The sequence below is a fragment of the Meles meles genome, chromosome 8 (genome assembly GCF_922984935.1).
Source record: "Meles meles chromosome 8, mMelMel3.1 paternal haplotype, whole genome shotgun sequence".
Classification (NCBI taxonomy): domain Eukaryota; kingdom Metazoa; phylum Chordata; class Mammalia; order Carnivora; family Mustelidae; genus Meles; species Meles meles.
The window spans coordinates 118,454,242-118,472,640 of record NC_060073.1 but is presented as its reverse complement, the minus strand read 5'-3'; the positions used below and the strand labels follow the sequence as shown (position 1 = coordinate 118,472,640).

General features: G+C 48.7%; 1 protein-coding gene across 4 annotated transcripts in view; it reads left to right on the top strand.

Annotated features, from left to right (window-relative positions):
- Positions 1-18,399, top strand: part of DYNC2H1 (dynein cytoplasmic 2 heavy chain 1) — a 269,900-nt gene that overhangs the window by 213,749 nt on the left and 37,752 nt on the right. For all 4 annotated transcript variants that reach the window (XM_046014703.1, XM_046014702.1, XM_046014701.1 and 1 more), the window contains one exon: positions 9,566-9,655. In XM_046014703.1, coding sequence (XP_045870659.1) covers positions 9,566-9,655 — 90 coding nt within the window. The remainder of the gene's footprint in view (positions 1-9,565; positions 9,656-18,399) is intronic.

Below are 18,399 nucleotides of genomic sequence, written 5' to 3'. Positions count from 1 at the left end.
TACAGTCTTTGTTTTGAAGTGTATTTTGTATGATAGAGTATTGCTGCCCTCCTTTTTTTAAAATTTTCATTCTGTCTGCATCATGTATCTTCTTCCATCCTTCACTTTCTGTCTCTGTGTGTTGTTAGGTCTGAAATGAGTCTCTTGCAGGCAGCATAAAGATGGGTCTTGTTTTTTATCCATTCTGACACCCTTTGTCTTTTGAATGGAGCCTTTAATCCAGTTACATTTTAAGCAATTATTTATAGCTTTGTACTTACTGCTGTTTTGTTGATTGTTTTGTAATTCTTTTCTGTTCCTTCTCTCTTTTCCCTTTTGATTCATGACTTTCTTTAGTGTAAGGCTTGGATTTATTTCTCTTTCATTTTTGTGCCTTTTTTTTTTTTTAAAGATTTTATTTACGTGACAGACAGAGATCACAAGTAGGCAGAGAGACAGGCAGAGACAGAGGGGGAAGCAGGCTCCCTGCTGAGCAGAGAGCCCGATGTGGGGCTCGATCCCAGGACCCTGAGACCATGACCTGAGCTGAAGGCAGAGGCTTTAACCCACTGAGCCACCCAGGCGCCCCATGTGCCTCTCTTTTATGCCTTCTTTTTGTGGTTACCATTGGGTTGATAGATAATATCCTGTATGAATAGCAGAGTATATTAAGTTGTATATTAAGTCACTTAAGTTTGAACACATTCTAAAAGCAGTACATTTTACATTGGGTTGATAGATAATATCCTGTATGAATAGCAGAGTATATTAAATTGTATATTAAGTCACTTAAGTTTGAACACATTCTAAAAGCAGTACATTTTACAACCCCCTCCACATTTTACCTATATGTTATAATTTATAGCTTTTTAATTGTGGTCCTTTGACTAATTTTTGTAGATACAGTTGACTTTATTACATTCGTATTTTAACCTTCAAATGGACTTTATAAGTGATTAATTTACTACCTTTACTCTGAGTTTGCTTTTACCAGTGAAATTTTTCCATTTCACAATTTTTTACTTGAAGAAGTTTCTTGAACATTTTTGGTAAGGCCTGGTTGGTGGTTGTAAACTCCCTTAACTTTTGTTTATCTGAGAGACACTCTTTCTCCTTTAATTCTAAATGATAATCTTACCAGGTAGAGTATTTTTGGCTACAGGTTTTTCCTATTAGCACTTTGAATATATCTTACCACTCCCTTCTAGTCTGCAAAGTTTCTGTCAAAAAATCAAATCATAGCCTTATAGGAGTTCCTTTGTATGTAACTAGTTGTTTCTCTCATGCCGCTTTCAAGACTCTCTCTTCATCTTTTATTTTTGGCATTTTAATTATTATGTGTCTTGATGTGGGCCTCTGGGTTCATTGTGTGTAATTCTCTGTGTTTCCTTCTCAGTTTAGGGTTATGTTCGGCTATTATTTCTCCAAGTCTATTTTCTTCCTTTTCTCTCTTCTCCTTTTGGGACTCCTGTGTTGTGAATATTATGACTCTTGATGTTGTTGTAGATATCCTTAACTGCTCCTTATTTTTGTTGTTGTTCTTCTTCCTTTTATTTATTTATTTATTCATATTTTGGCTGTTCACCCTGTTGCCTCCTACCACTCTGTCTGCAGATCGCTAATCCGTTCTGCATCCTCTAGTGTGTGGATGATCCCCTCTAGTGTGCTTTTCATTTTAGTTATTATATTTTCAGCTCTGGTGATCCTTTTTTATATTTTCTATTTTTTTATTGAAGTTTTCACCTGTCCAGTCTAGCAAATACCTTTATGGCTATTACTTTGAACTCCCTATCAGGCAGATTGCTTATCTCCATTTCATGTAACTCTTTTTCTGGGATTTTGTATCATTCTTCCATTTGGATCCTATTCTTCTGTCTCTGTATTTTAACTCTCTCTGTTTGTCACTATGTAGTGTATAGGTCAGCTATGTGTCCTGGTCTTGAAAGTAGTGGGCCTTTGTACAAGGTGTCCTGTGGTGCCTGCTAGCTCATTCCCCACTGGTCCCCAGAACCAGGTGCTGCAGAGGTGTCCCCTTGTGGGCTGTAGGCTCCCTCCTGTGGTGGCGGGGCTATGACCGCTGCATGGGGCTCTGCTGGGCTGAGCAGGCCCTCAGTTCAGCTGTCTGCTGTGACTGGTCACAGTATGGGCAAGTCTTGCCCTAGGTGCCTTGGGTGAGGCTTAACTGTAGGAACTCTGGTCATAAGGATTTGTGTTTGGGGGGGGTGGGCAACTTCCCATGCAGCTGAGTGGAAGCTCGGCTGTGGCTCCTGCTGGCTCCTTAACCCCCTCCCTGCCCCCGCAGGGCAGCAGTCCCTGTGGAGGGTGCCACTTCTGGCCAGGGCTACTCCCTGGGTGTGGTGGGGTGGGAGACACTTGGGAGTGGCATCTGCCCGGGCCGCCAAGTTGGGTGGGGTGGGCCCGCAGAGGACACCCGGCTGAAGAAGCTGTGCAAGCACAGTAAACGGGGAGAGTCTGCATTGGCTCCCAGAAGCCTGTGGCCAGCGGGGCTAAAGGAGAGCGACAGACCTGGTGCCCACCTGCACTTCCAGTTCTTGGGAAAGCTTCTCCAGATCCCTGCCCCTCCAGCACATGTCCTAAAATAAGGCCATAAAGAAGCCCCAGGCACTTTGGAAACTGCTGCTTGCTTGCTGAGTCTCGGGCAGAGAGAGAGAGAGAGCACTGACCCTTTGGGAGTGGAGACCCGGTTTCCTGTGGCCCTCTGACTCTCCCATGGTTACACACCAGGGATTTTCAAAGTCAGACATTGTGGGGGTGTTTCTCCTTGGTGCAAGAACCCCGGGCTGGGGACGCTCCTTGATGGGCTTGATCCCATCACTCCTCTGCACCTGGGATATCCTCCTGCTTCTGGGTCACCACGGTGCGGGGAGGGTTGGTACCTGATTGCACTTTTGCTCTTGCTGACCTCGTTGAAGTGACCCCTTTCTGTCTTTAGCTGTGGCAGTCTGCCCTGCCGGTCTTCGGGTCATTTTCAGAATCAGGTGCATCCCATGCATTTGTTGCCGTGGTGTGTCTGTGGGAGGAGGTGAGCTCTAGACCCTCCTGCAGCCTCTGCCCCACTCCAATAAGAAGACTTTTGATGGTGGCATTCATATTTATGGAAATAATCCCATTCAATACCTCTCTTGGAGCGGAAAGTCCTTCGTTTGTAGGTGCTGTCCTGCAATTTCTTTTTCTATATTAGTAAGAAAAGTGAAATCCTGGTAGCTAAGCAACGGTCTTAGTTGGATTAAATTGGAACTATTGTAACTTTTATCACAAAGTACTGAGTTTCACTTCCTCACGTACCTATAGTAAGACCGTTACTGTTGGTGTCTTAATCCATCTGAAATGTCATTCTCTAATGCTGTCTATGTTTGTGAAACAGATTTTAAGTGATTTCTAAACTTGTAAGTTATGGGTAGTGTAGGAGTTAGTTATAAGTTGTAAACTGTACTAGAGTCAACCATGTCATCCACAGTTGGAATTAGACTGAACTAGGTTTTTTCTTTTTCTTTTCCCCCTTTTTCAAAACCAATTTTGAACCGAATGTTTTTTACCCGCACACATTATAACATCTCATTGCAGCTTCTAGTGCTTGAGTAAGCCTTAGTTACGAGGCTGCCTCCCAGGTTCGGGGACTCCAGGAGACTCGAGTCCACGGAAGCTTTCCAGACAGTACCTGTGACCTCAGCAGGTGCGTGCCGTGGGTTACTGGTATCCCCCGCACAGGCGGACGTCAGCACTTGGCTTTTCCGAGTGCAGGGACGGGGTTTGGCAGTCTGAGAGACAGCTACACTGTTCAACACACGAGGAAAATGAGTCACTCAGCGTGGTGCCATGTTTAAGGTTCATGTAATCGACACTGAAATTGTAGAGGAGAGATGAAGATATCCAAGATGATACTACAGTACTTTCTTGTTCAGGCCACTTAAACTTCCCCTCGCTCGGTTTCTAAATGTTTGTAACGTGGCTCATGGTGATGCCTCCATCCGAGGGTCGTTCTGAAGGGGAGAGCTGCGCATGGAGGTCCCACGCTCGGACCAGCGCCCGCCCCGGCCGGGCCCAGGCTGCAGCCGTGTTTGCTGTCCTCACGGGTTTCCTCTCGGGCCAGTGGCCGTCCTCACTGGCTCCTGGCTCATGTAGCACGGCAGCTTCCCGACTCCCTTCCTGCCACCATGTTCATGCCCAAGTGCACTTCTTCCTGCATCTACCGGGTAATCTCTCTCCCATTCAAGTCGGATTGTGTCCCATGCCCGGTTCAAGCTTAATTGGGTCTTATCCTTGCTTTCCTGATCAAACTCCTTAGTGTAGACTCCAAAGAGCCTCTTGGTCTGACCCTTAATTAATGTCTCCCATATTAATTGTCCTCCCTTTTCCTACTGTCTTTCTCTCCCAGAGTGTAGACTGTTTATCCCTCGAGATCTACCCGGTGTTATCTCACCAGAAAGCCTTCCGTGATGCTTGCCCTCGTGGGCAGTGTGGACGCGGTGGACGCTAGCCTGGTGTTTCCTGAGCACGGTTCCTGTGTTGACGGGGAGCTGGCGGTACAGACCGCACTGTCTCTTCTGTGTCCCTGCCTCCTCGCAGAGGCTGTCACGAACGGGGGTGTTGTCATCGTGTGACCAGAGCACCTAATGAGTGACTGACAGACAGTGGCTGGGTAGCTTGCTGAGTAACCGTGTACTTGACTGGTGCTTGGAGGGGCAGGGCGTGAAGAGCGGCCCCTCCGCTGCTCTGCTTCTGTGACATCTGTTGGGAAGGTCAGGAGCAGAAAGAGGTCCTGTTTTGGTTTAATCTGGGGCTCACTTCTATAACATGTAGTTTAGAAAAAAAAACTGGTAAGTTAACCTGTTCTGAGCCTTAGTTTTCCCATCATTACAGTTTTTAACTCCCGATTCGTAGTTGTCTTGCGTTGAACCTCACGTGGCGCCGGGGGCGTGGAGCAGGATGGGAAGGATCGGTGCTGACAGACACGCAGACCCGGGAGTGAGGTGGTCTGGGCTGCACCGTGGGTGTGGCCTTCACCTGTTCCTGGCTTCACCTGCTCCGGCCGGGCTCTCCTGTCCCTGTGCCCCGTTCGTCCTCTGTGACAGGGCAGCGGGAGGAGTCCTTGCTCCTGAGGGTCATCGTGAGGGGCACGGGGACGGGGCCGCCCACGCACCAGCACCACTGTGCACAGAGGTGGCGTCCAGGTGGTGTCCGCGGCACTCGCTCCCTCCCGTTCTTTCTGCCCTTGCTGAGGTCCCACACAACTCTCGTACGTTACATCACAGCCTTTACTACAACTTCCTGGATTTAATCATTTTTAACCTTTTAAAATTAATTATTTTTATTAACATATAATGTATTATTTGCCCCAGGGGTGCAGGTCTGTGCATTCTGAGGCTTACGTTTAATTGTTTCTATAGAAATGTCCAAACATGCTATGTGACACATTCTTGATATTTGAACTTGACAGAGTCTGGTTTCCTGTGTACGTGTAGCGATTGCCATTTACATGCATTAGGAAGTGACCTCCCGTCCCCATCCAAAGCTGTCACCATAGTAACTGTGTTCCTTATTCCGTACATTGCACCCCCATGTCTTATTTATTTTATAACTGTAAGATTGTACCTTTTATTTTATTTGTATTATTCAGGCTTTTTTAGTATACATACTACATTAGTCACCCTCCAGGTCGTACTTTCTCACCCCCTACCCTTCCTCTCCCCCAGCAACTGCCTGTTTGTTCTCTGTATTTATGGGTCTGTTTCTGTTTTCATCCGTTTGTTGTTTTTTAGATTCCACACAGAGGTAAAATCATACATTATAATAATTATATCTAGTTTAATAGCCTCTAGGTTCACCCTATTGTCCCAAATAGGTTCCTTCTTTTTCAAGACGCAGTAACATTCTGGACAGAGATTGTGGCAGCTCCTTATCCACTCGTCCATTGATGCGCACGTGGGTTCCTTCCATGTCTTGGTCATTGTAAGGATGGCGCATTGAATGTAAGCGTGCATGTGTATTCTGGAATCGTCCTTTTCACTTTCGGGTCAGGCCAGATGTTTTCCAGAGCTGTGGTAGCGCCCAGCTGCAGGGCGCTTTCCTGTCGTTGTCCCCTGGGGTTTCTTCGGTGGGTGGGGCCTGTCGTCAGACCAGATGCCTGCCCCAGCCCACCTCGGGGGCTGCCGTCCTGCTGGCGTGTGTGGTCATTGCCCCTTCTCCCTGGGATAGTGCTGCTGCCCCGTCAGCGTGGCCACGGCCAGGCTTCGGGAGGATGCTGCTGCGGGCAGGCTCGGTGGACAGTGCTCGCTCGCTCGCAGGAGCTACGGCGTCTCCAGCAGGCTCGGTGGACAGTGCTCGCTCGCTCCCCTGGTGTCAGCGCGTGCAAGCTGCTGTGTGGAGGGGAGGAATGGTGCTCACCAGCTCTTTTGTTCTTGAAAAGGTCTCCTAAGTACTCCCGACCTCCCTGCGCTGTTCTGAGATTAGCACTGTACACAGTAATCGCTCAGCTGATGAACAGAAGGACCTTGAACGTTAACTGACGGTTTGCCCCCCACACCCTGCAGTCAGGTGTCATCTGGGCTGCCGTCATCACTGTCTCTGAGGGACGCACAGCCTGGCAGCCGGCGGGTCCCTGCTGACTGCTGCCACACGCCGTCAGCTCCTCGCTCCACGGGCAGCTTGGTCCGGAAGCGCCCAGCACGGCAGACACAGAGAGCAGGGTTGGGGGCGACTGAGGGAGCGGGCTAGCAGGAGCCTCGTCGCCCGGTGGCACCGCAGCACGTTCAAGTCACGTCACTAGACCCAGTCCTGCTCCAGGCGAGGGCATCCACCAGGGCATGGACACCCAGTGGCAGGGTCACCAGGAGCATCTTAGAGCTTCCCCATCGCAGTGACGTGCCACTTTATGTAACACACGCCACGAAGAAGCTATCTTTCTGCAGCAGGAAAGCGTAATACCGAGAACATGACAACCTGGGGTATCAGTTATTAATTGCCACCTGGTGGACCTCCCTGAGACTTACTGGCTGAAAGCAAGGGGAGTTGGTTAGGTAGCGCCTGCGCAAGGTAGCGCCTGTGGCTGGGTCTGGCGCGCAGGCTGGTCTGGGCTCAGCTTCCAGTGGGAGGACCTGCTCGCTGGCTGCACGTCACGGGGCTGGCCAGTTGGTGCTGATGGCTGGCAGTGGGGTGGGTGCTCAGCCGGACGGGTGGCTGGAGGCCATGGGTGCCCCTTGTACGCACATCCCTCCCCGGTCCCCCTGCTTCGCTTCCGTGCCCCATTAGATCCTGGCTCTGAGAGCTCGCACCCCAGGAAGCAGAGCAGGAGAGCTGCTAACCTGTGAAGGCCTAGACCTGAACCCTGAATGTGAGGCCGCATCACACCGGCAGGATTGTAGTTGTCACCAAGCTCGTACTCATGGGGAGGGGACAGGGGCCTCATCTCTTCATGGGAGGATGCCAAAATCCCCATCAGTCCCTCACCATACGGCAGAGTCTACCAACACCTGCAGGCTTAGAATGTCATTGTAGAAACTCCTTTATTTTAAGCTTGGAAACCTGAGATGTGGGTTGGGTTTGGTGAAGACAGCTTGTCCCCTCCACACCGCAGTGCACGCGGCCGGCGGGTCAGTGCTGACGGAGAACCAGGAATCTCCAGCCATCTCCATGGGGGCCTCTCCCAAAACTGGGCTTCAAGATCCAGTGGATGGTTCCAAGATCACAAGTCTCCCAAGATAGGAGATAGCAGCATCTGATTAATCGATTGATTGATTGGACAGACAGAGGTCACAAGCAGGCAGAGAGGCAGGCAGAGAGAGAGGGGGAAGCAGGCTCCCCGCTGAGCAGAGAGCCTGATGCGGGCCTCCATCCCAGGACCCTGAGATCATGACCTGAGCCGGAGGCAGAGGCTTAACCCACTGAGCCTCCCAGGTGCCCCTGATTTCTTACGGCCTGGACCTGGAGACTGGCACGGGGTCACCACTGCCGTGCTCACGGGACCCTTATTTAAGGAGAGGGGCACTCCATTAGGTCTCTGGGCAAGAAGCCTTGGACCCTTGGGGACCTGTTTGAAAACCACTACACCTGTCTTAGTTCAGAGCACCGCTCGGGCACTTTTCTGCCATATTATGAGGAAAGCTTACTTCACACATGTGAAGTCATTAAACCAGATATTTCTAAGGCTCTTTTAGGCTGTGAATTCCCGTCATCTTATAATTTCTGTTTTCCATGCGTTGTTGGTCTATTCCCTGGTGTTGTTTCTTTACTGTGTAATCAGGCAGTGCTTGGGGGTATGAAATTGATGTTTTCTCCTTATATTATTCTCCTAAGTAATAATAATTACTTACTATTAATACACTTAAGAAGTTTGAATATTTATATAATGTTTGGAAAGTCCAGCAAACCCTCGTAGAAAAAGTATGATGATGAACATGAACTTAAAGAATATTGTAAAGTAAAAAAGTATGTATTCGTGAGAATACCAGTTAGTAGAAGGTCAGTATTTAAAAGATAACTTTTTTGGAATGGTTGTATTTACCTCTATTTAACTTTAATAGAGAGTACTTTTAAAATTTCTTGTTTCATCATGTAGTTCAAGGTGGTTTGGGGGATGAAATTTCCATTATACTTCTCTGTTTAGAGTCTGAAGAAATTCTGAAGGAACCAAGACTTCTTTTTTTTAATCTTTACCACTTACAAAGTGAACTTGTCTGATTTAATTTCATTTCTTTGTGCGCCAGATGTTGTTTTAAGAAAACACAGTTTGCTCCTTTGTACATAGCGGTTTGCCTGTTTCAAGAATGTTACTTTAAAAAATCCTATTTTTTCAAGTTTCTATTTAAATTCTAGTTAGTTAACGTACGTGGTAAAATTGGTTTCAGGAGTAGAATTTAGTGGTCCATCACTTACACGCACCACCCAGGGCTCATGCGACCAGTGTCTCCTTGATGCCCAGCCCCCATCCAGCCCACCCCTTCGGTCTCCTCCCCCGTCAGCACTACAGTCCCTGTAGTCAAGCATCTCTTATGGTTTCCTTCTCTCTGTCTTTTACCCTTCCCCTGTGTTCACCTGTTTGTTTCTTAAAGTCCACGTATGGTGAAATCACATGGTATTTCTCTTTCTCCGACCGACTTATGTCGCTCAGCTTAATACCCTCTAGTTCCATCCATGTCATTGTAAATGGCAAGGTCTCATTCCGTTTAAGGGCCGAGTAATATTCCGTTGTCTGCACAGGCCACCTTCTCTTTATCCATGCATCTGTCGTCATACAGAGCTACCCTCCGTCCAGCAATCGCACTCCTAGGTATTTACCAAAAGGACACAGAACTTGCGACTGAAGAGGTGCACACCCCCATGTTTATAGCCGCGTCAACAATAGCCAAATCAGAACAATATCCTTTTAGAGAAACAGATTAATTCATTCTGTTTGTCTTTTATTTTTATTATAATAAGATCAAAGGAAAGCAGATGTACCTTATGGAAATGCATTCATGCTCCACATAATGTGGATCATGCCAAAATATCTCCGCATGACATGAGTGTTAAAGGTCTTCTATATGTAACTACCCACGTAAACTTAACTTGGACCCTTTCTTGGTTGCAGTGCCCTCTCGCCTGGCAGAGCAAGTGGGAAGGCCCTGAAGATCCCTTACAGTACCTGCGCGGCCTGGTAGCTCGAGCCCTCGCCATCCAGGTAAGAGCGTATCACTGAGTGGCACGTGGAGGGCGCCGTGCCTCGGGGGCCCATGGGCACGCGGCTGTGCGGGGAGCGCGAGGTCACGTCCTCTGCTGTCCTCGGTGTAGACGGGGCACTCCTTTAAAATGGACGTGTGGGGTTTTTTGCTCACTGTGGCTCTTCCTACCTTTTGGGAATTTAGAGAAGGATCTACACGTTTACTGTATGTGAGTCAGGTGGTCGGTAACGGACGCCCATTCCCAGCTGTGACTAAGTCACTGTAGAGCATGACCCCTCTCCCCGGAGGGAGCTGCTTTTTTCCTTTTTTTTTCTTTTCTCAGCAAATCAAGTTTTTTTTCCGAGGGACCAGTCAGGGAACTTGCAGGAAAACTGAGTGGAATAAGGAATGGTCTAGAGTCATATTCTGGAAGGAGTAGCACGTGCTGGTTAGCGGGTGCGAGCGGCGTACCCCTCCCCCCGTGTGGTTTCGCGGCGTCTCACTCCCTTCATCCCGCGCTGCGGCACCTGCTGCACAAACAGCTTCTTCACCCTGCCTGCTGCAGTCGTGAGTCCTCCTCGAGGACGCACGTCCGCAGCTGCAGCCGGCTCACTGCTCAGCCGGCTCTGCCTTTGAACCCCTGCACACCTTTGAGCTAGACTCTGGATTCTTCCTGCTTAGAGTTTGCCCTGTCTGTCTCTTTCTGGAACCTCCCGACTCAGGCTGGAATCCACAGCCCATAACTTTAACCATCCCCTTTCAGAAACTTCATTATCTTGTCTCACTCTCCCTCCTGCCTCATCCTTCCTAGAAAGAGGGCTCTTGGGTTAGTCTCTGTCCACAGGCAAGCTGCTGAGGTCTGGGGCCCCACGGGACAGGGTTCCCCCATGCAGGAAGGGCTGGCCCTGCCCCTGGTTCCACCAGGCCTCTTCCCGCAGTGCCCTGCTTTCCTGAAAACCATTCTGTCACCACCTGCCCCTTCCCATGGCCCAGCCCCTCACGTTCCACATTACAGAGAACGTTCAAGAACATTCAAACTATGATAAGGAACTTAGCAAACTCAACACCCAAACAACAAACAATCCAATCAAAAAATGGGCAGAGGACATGAACAGACATTTCTGCAAAGAAGACATCCAAATGTGCCAACAGACACATGAAAAAGTGCTCCACATCACTTGGCATCAAGGAAATACAAGTCAAAACCACAATGAGATATCACCTCACACCAGTCAGAATGGCTAAAATCAACAAGTCAGGAAATGACAGATGCTGGCAAGGATGCAGAGAAAGGGGAACCCTCCTCCACTGTTGGTGGGAATGCAAGCTGGTGCAACCACTCTGGAAAACAGCATGGAGGTTCCTCAAAATGTTGAAAATAGAACTACCCTATGACCCAGCAATTGCACTACTGGGTATTTACCCTAAAGATACAAACGTAGTGATCCGAAGGGGCATGTGTACCTGAATGTTCATAGCAGCAATGTCTACAATAGCCAGACTATGGAAAGAACCTAGATGTCCATCAACAGATGAATGGATAAAGAAGATGTGGTATATATACACGATGGAATACTATGCAGCCATCAAAAGAAATGAAATCTTGCCATTTGTGACGACGTGGATGGAACTAGAGGGTATCATGCTTAGTGAAATAAATCAATCAGAGAAAGACAACTATCTCATGATCTCCCTGATATGAGGACGTGGAGATGCAACATGGGGGGTTTGGGGGATAGGAGAAGAATAAATGAAACAAGATGGGATTGGGAGGGAGACAAACCATAAGTGACTCTTAATCTCACAAAACAAACTGAGGGTGGCCGGAGGTAGGGGTGTTGGAAGAGGGTGGTGGGGTTATGGACATTGGGAGGGTATGTGCTATGGTGAGTGCTGTGAAGTGTGTAAACCTGGCGATTCACAGACCTGTACCCCTGGGGATAAAAATACATTATATGTTTATAAAAAAATAAGAAATAAAAAATTTAAAAAAAGAACATTCAAGCTATGAAATGGGACCCTTTGAGAAGTCCACCCTTCTCTCCTGCCTGCAGATTTGCCTGAACCCGCCCCCTCGTCTTTGTGCTAATACCGAAGAAGTTGGCCTTCTGCTGGTGAAGGCTCATCTGTGACCCACGTGCTGGACTGCACTGTTCTTAGCTCTGGGGACGCTGCCTGCTGGGGCTCGTCCCTTCCTCTGCTCTTCCTCTCCCCTCCCTTCCTGCTCTGTTGGGCCTGTCTACAAATGAGACCTCTTTAAAGGGGCCAAGACTCCTCAGAACATTTGTTTGGCTTCTAATATGACTAATCTCTGGGTTGTAGGATTATTGGAGAAAAAATTACTGGGTCTGAAAATGACTTTAAAATCAGCAGGCAGAGAAGAACCAGCCAAGGACTCTGATTTGCTGTCCGTCTGTCCGCTGTGCCTAGGCACACACATAAGCAGTAAATGGCAGAAGACGGGAGCGAGGAGGGAGGAAGGAGGGAAGGAGGGTGAGGGAGGCAGGGAGGAAGGACACACAGTCCGTAAGTAACTCAGGGAAACAGAAATGCTCTCAAGTTCTTGGTGTGCTCTGACGGCGTGGCTGTGATAATGTGTCAGTTCACGCGTTTGTCAGCCTTCCTCACTGCACTTTCTAACCAAGGGCAGGAACTATCTTTATTAGCTGGAAATCGTAGCCTGCGCCACACTGTCTGTGTCATATATGTGCAGGTACACTTAATTACGTGCGTGTGACAGTAAACATGTGGATATTGCATTTAATATATAAAAGTTTTTCACGAATTATAATTTTCTGGCACGATCGTTTATACTGTGTGTCGAATACCCATCATCACAGCTGAAAACTTTTCCACAGTCGCTTTCCCTGTGTAATTTCTTAAAACCTTTATAGTCATTTCGCCTGAGTTATAATGGTAAAACACCCTCCTGGCCCTTGACCGTAGCTTGTCTCCCATCCTAACCGGGGAAGAGCAATATTGGTCATTTCAGCCACCGCTTAGGAGCATGGTTTTTTTCACTTGTTTTGTTTTCCTATCTTAATTTCTGTGTGTGTGGTTATAAACGTGCAGAGATGACTACCTTCCTGGGGTAACTTCTGGCATCTGGGACTCACAGGTGCTGTCTGTATGTCCCAGGTGAGGGTCCAGAGCAGCTTGGAGCCGTGCAGATGGGGGAGAGTAGGCAGGAGGGGCAGGAAGGGTCAAGTCACAAGACCTTATTAAGGAACGACGGTGGATCCTTGGGAACCCCTTGCAGATCCCGAGAAAGGGTAACTAGATCATTTTAGACGTGAAGATTGCAAGTGGTGTCTTAGTCCGCTGTGTGGCCTGGGGTTGAAGATTGTCCTTCGAAAGCTGGTGATTTGTGGAGAGCTAGAGAGCCCCTAGGTCCCCAAGGAGTCTCTGCCGGAGAGTCTCCAGGGATCCTGGCGTCCATTCTCTGGGCTCCTCTCAGCAAGATCTTCTAGAGCAAGAACTGCCCCCACCCCTGTATTTCTAACATAGCATACTGTCCGCTGAATGAACAGGCAAATGGGCAAGATAGGTTTTTTCCAGTGGGGATCCTGGATCCCCACTCTGGCTTCAGGTTTTTCTGCCTTTTCTTTGGAAGTAACATCTTAGAGTTTCTTTGGCTCCTGATTTCCAGGCTTTATTTCATCTTGGCGTCCTGAATATCCCTGCAGTGTGTCTGGCCCATATATTCCAAGTCCCCTGTGCTGGTCGTTGCAAATTCCAAAATACTTCGGTGCCAGCATTTGCCTTTGTTTCTCTGTCTTCCTATTCTCCACCTCCCACAGCCGGATCCCTTGGTCGCACACCCGCAGTCTGTTCCATGCCAGCTCATGAGCTGCTTCTCTCCCAGCAGCATGCACGGACCTTCGCCTCCGGGACCCGGTCGGGCTGGGGTGTGTCAGAGCAGTACTCTGGCCATGTGGACGGACTCCTGCTGTGTCCACATCGTCCTTGTACTGCTGACCAGACTCTGACTGTCGTGTGTCAGTGGCAGGCTCGTAGGCTCATTTTCTAGGCCTGAGTTTCTGCTTAGATTCCGTGTCTTCTGTTTTGCAATTGATAGTGACTGCTTCAGCTCCACCCGGGATGGTGATGATGATGATGATGATGATGGTGATGATGATGACGGTGATGGTGGTGATGATGACGGTGATGACGGTGATGACGATGGTGATGATGATGATGATGATGATGATGATGATGATGATGTGGTGATGATTATCGTTCTATCTAACTCAAGCCCCTGGCTGACATACTTGTATACTACCATATTTGGCCACCCTTCCTTCTTACGTTAAAATCTTGTTATTTGTTTGTATCAACCTTTAGCAACTTTGAAGGCTGGGGGGATCTGAACAGTAAACAGAAGTAGTGAACACCATGTTAGCACGTCATACAAACGTTCCTTACGGTCTTTCAGGAAGTAGAGATAACTAAACAAGCAACAGCAATCTAAACAACTCTCTCTTTAAAATTATATATTTATGTATTAGAGAGAGAGCAAGTAGGGGGAACGGGGGGGGCAGAGAAGGCATCTGCCGCAGACTCTGCACTGAACATGAAGCCGGACTCCTGCTCCATCCCACGGCCAGGAGATCATGACCTGAGCTCAAACTAAGTCGGTCATTCAACCTGCGGCGCCTCTAGATGCCCCAAACAACTATCCATCTAAACAACGAAACTCTGGGAGAAAATAGCAGATGAGGTGCCACCTAGAGTCTCTCAGTGTCCCCCCTGTCCCCACTCTGCCCAAATGGCTCCTCCTGCCAGGGCCAGGGTTCATCGTGGACGAGGCCTGAAGTGGGCACAGTACCAGATTGCCAGGGCCCGCCTTCTGCCCGCAGTGCTGTGGCGCTGGGTCGTCTCCTACCCTCCGCACCCAGCAGTGCTGGAAGCAGACCTTCCGCTCGCCTGGCTCTCAGTCCCCACTCCTCCCTCCCTCTCGTTTTTCCTGAGATTCTTTTTAGATGCTGTGTTCTGTCTTTTGATCAGATAATATTCAGACAGGGTTTCTAGCATGTCTGCTAAGATGCTTCTTGTGACCTTAGCCACACAGATTGCTTCTTTAATTTGTTACATTTTACTTCTCCTCTCCACTTGAAGAAGACTGCATGGTCACTGAAAACAATCTGAGAGCCTCTAGTTCTTACTCTTCCCTCTTCGACCTTGACTGTTCTCTAAGGACTCAGACTAGCATTTCTGGATCTAGAAGTCTCATGACATTCTTTTTGGGTTCATCTAAATAGCTCTTCTCATTTTTCTAGATGTAAAATCTGAGCTTCAGATTATTTTTCTTTTCAGTGTGCCACTTTATATATTCAGACTTTTTTTTTAAGATTTTATTTATTTATTTATTTATTTGACAGACAGAGATCACAAGTAGGCAGAGAGGCGGCAGAGAGCGGGGGAAGCAGGCTCCCCGCTGAGCAGAGAGCCCGATGCGGGGCTCGATCCCAGGACCCTGGGATCATGACCTGAGCCGAAGGCAGAGGCTTTAACCCACTGAGCCACACAGGCGGCCCCCCCCCCCACACTTTTTTAAATGATCTCGTGATGGACAGAAAAGAGAAAACAGATATTCGTAGGAACTGCGCTCATTCTGGAGACCAGGCCCGTACATGCTGTACATGAGATCTGGTGATATTTACGGTACACGAGGTAGGTGTAATTTCCGTTTTTAGAGGTGGGAGAAATGCAACCCCAGTTTCAAGAATAGTTAAAACGTTTACAGGAATTTCATGGTAAATGAGAGAACTCACACTCAAGTGCCCTTTCTATAAAAACACGCCAGAGTTTTTGATCATTCCATAAACTATGAGCAACATTTTAGAAAGATTCTCACTCTCCCCGTTGAAACGTTTTACGTTGGCCTCTATCCATACCGCCATTCCTGCGAAGGTCACTGACTCCTCCTTCCTTCCTGGGACAGAGGCTGAGAATCTCAGAATCACTGTTAACTCCGTCCTCTCTTCGTGTGTGTCCAGCCTGGCAGAAACGTGATCTTGCCTCTGCCTTCGAGAACACTCAGACGTAGCACCTGACCTGCCACTGCCTTGACCGATGTCATTATCAGTGCAGCCGCCACCTACCTGCTGCCCTCCCCCCATGCCCCCCGGTTGGTTCTCGGCCAAGCATGGCTAAAGCATGAATGAGACGCTGTCCCTCCTCTCCTGGGAATATCCTTGTGACATCTTATCTCCAGAGTCACACAGCCCTTCATCCCCGGCAGGTGAAGGTCAGGCGTTTTCCCTTTCCGGTTTCCTCCTCTCTCCACTCCCTCATGTCCTTTGCCACAGCCTCGCTGGCCTCGGGGCTGCCCAGTGACCAGACTGGCACTCACGCCCCAGACTTTTATTCTTGCCACTTCCTCCGCCCGAGCTGCTGCCCCCAGATTCGCACCGAAGGGATTTTCTGTCTCTGAGCTCTTTGCCCCACCGTCATCTCAGCGAGGCCTTCCTTGGCCACGCTATTTCAGGTCGTAGCCCCCTCCCTTCCTTATTTTTCTCTGGAGCCTACATCCCCAGCTAATGTTCTGTGTGTTTCACTGAATTTTCTTTGTGTTCCTCCTCTGGAAGCTTCAGAAGGACAGACATTTTTGTCTGTTTACTGCTCTATCCGAGCTGTGGAACAGGGGCTTACACAGGTAGGTTTTCAGTATCTGATGTATAAATGAATGATTCGATCACGGTTAGGGTTATTCTCAAGCAAACGGACATGAATCTCTTTCACGTTTCCCAATCATTGTGATTTACCTCCCAATATGTATTCTGTAGCATCTGTGACATGCTTATGAGATTTAATTTCTTTTTAAGTCTGCCCGATAGATGTTACAGTTTAATTTTTTACTCTCCAATCTAACATTTGAAGATTTGCCTTATTTTCTCTTGCAACCCTAGTTGTTAAAGCAATCTTACTAAAATTATCTTTTCAATTTTTCATTTGTGTTCTGGGATATCTTACTGTACTTTGGAAAGTTCTGCAGTACTTTGCCTTCCTAGAAAAGTCTTTATTAACCAACTCCTTTTAGTAACTCTCACAGTCCCTAGTACAGGGTTTTGCACATAGTAGGCACACAGGAGAAGTATGCATAGGAAGGCATATCAACAGAATTGAAAAAGCAGTCTGTTTGCGATCTAAAACCTCTAACATCCCTATTTTTCTGTACGGTACTCGGCCAGAAGACGTATGTGATAGATCTTGTAATTCATATTCATTCATTCATTCATTCACTGTTTACGGAGCTTCTGTTTTGTGCCAGCACTATTCTAAGTGTTGGAAGTACACAGCAATGAGGAAATCATGAATTCCTGCCCACAGGAATCTCTACATTTAGTGAAGGAAATAGATAACAAATAAATAGATTAATAGTGAAATTTCATGAAAAAAATACATCTTAGCCCAAATCCTGAGACTTATGATTAACATACAGCCAAGCTTTAAACTGTTTTGTCACTCTCATAAAATGAACCGAAATATTACCCAGTAAAATAGAGCTGCTGCTGTTGCAGTAGTGTTACCAGATTTTAGGTGTTCCATTTTGTACAGGGACAGTAATTTCTCCACACTCTCAGCTAGTAAATTCTGCCTGGGGTCAGCTGTCTTGCACGTTCGGAATACTAACTGGTCGTCTGTGGTCCGTGATCATCCGCCGTCGTGTGGAAGCGAGCCTGTAAACTGCTTGCGGAAGGTGAATCTAGGTTCTAGAAATGTGACAGTATAGCAACATAATTGGCTTTCACGATCACAAAATCTTCCCTGAATTTGTATCTGCCTCTCGCTTTTGTCACACGCACACCAATTTCGGCGGTGACTGGCGTGGCTTAATAAGAGGCTCCTGACTGCAGAGGCCCGCGGAGACCGCATCAGCAGACCCCCAGGGCTCCCGCAGCATCAGCAGGCTCCACCGACAGGCCTAGTCCCCACAGGAGGCGGCCCCTGTCAGGGCGTGGGCTTGTGAGCTAAGGAAGAACACAGCTGCAGGGCCCTCTGTGTCCCGCAGCCATGGTGTGGCCCCAGAAGGCCAGTGTGGGTGTCCCAGGCTGGGGGACTCTGCCCCCGGTCTGGGCTCTCCAAGGGAAGGGTCCAGCTCCAGACAGAGGAGCGGCCTGAGCCCACAGACTGCCGCATCCTGTGCTCGGGGGTCTCCGTAGTCTCCCCTCTCCCAGGGGCTCCTTCTCATACCCCCCCCCCCCGGCTTCCTCCCTCGGGCCTGGGCACCTGCTCACACCCCCATCTTCAGGGAGCAGCGTCTGTAGATGCTGTAGGGGACACTGCCCTGCAAATGATATGATAATAAGGTCCTGTCAGCCCTGGGGTCACCAGCCCCAGGGCTCCTTCCCTGCGCATGCTTCCAAAAGGACCAGGCCCTGGGGCGAGGCTGCCGGTGAACCCCTAGCTGCGCGCTAAGCCGCCCCAGTGGCTGGTGTCCTGCAGTTTCCCGGCCCAGGGCCTCAGCTCTTCCCCTGCTGCGTCTGGCCACCTGCCACCTCTAGCAAACGTGTCCACGGTTTTCCTGCTGTAGTCAGAGCCTGTCCCAGGAGGTCGTGAACCATCCTGAGTCCCTGAAAGCCCTTGCCACCTGGTTGCATGGTCAGTGTAACTGGAGCATGTGGTCCTGGTTCTTTGCCTTCTGTTGTCAGAACCCAGTGTCCTGAGCTCCTCGCACCCGGCCGGCTGCACCTGCGCACCCTGTGGAAGGGCTCTCGGTGGTGGGCTTATCAGATTGCGGTTGCCCAGAGCACAGAAGCGA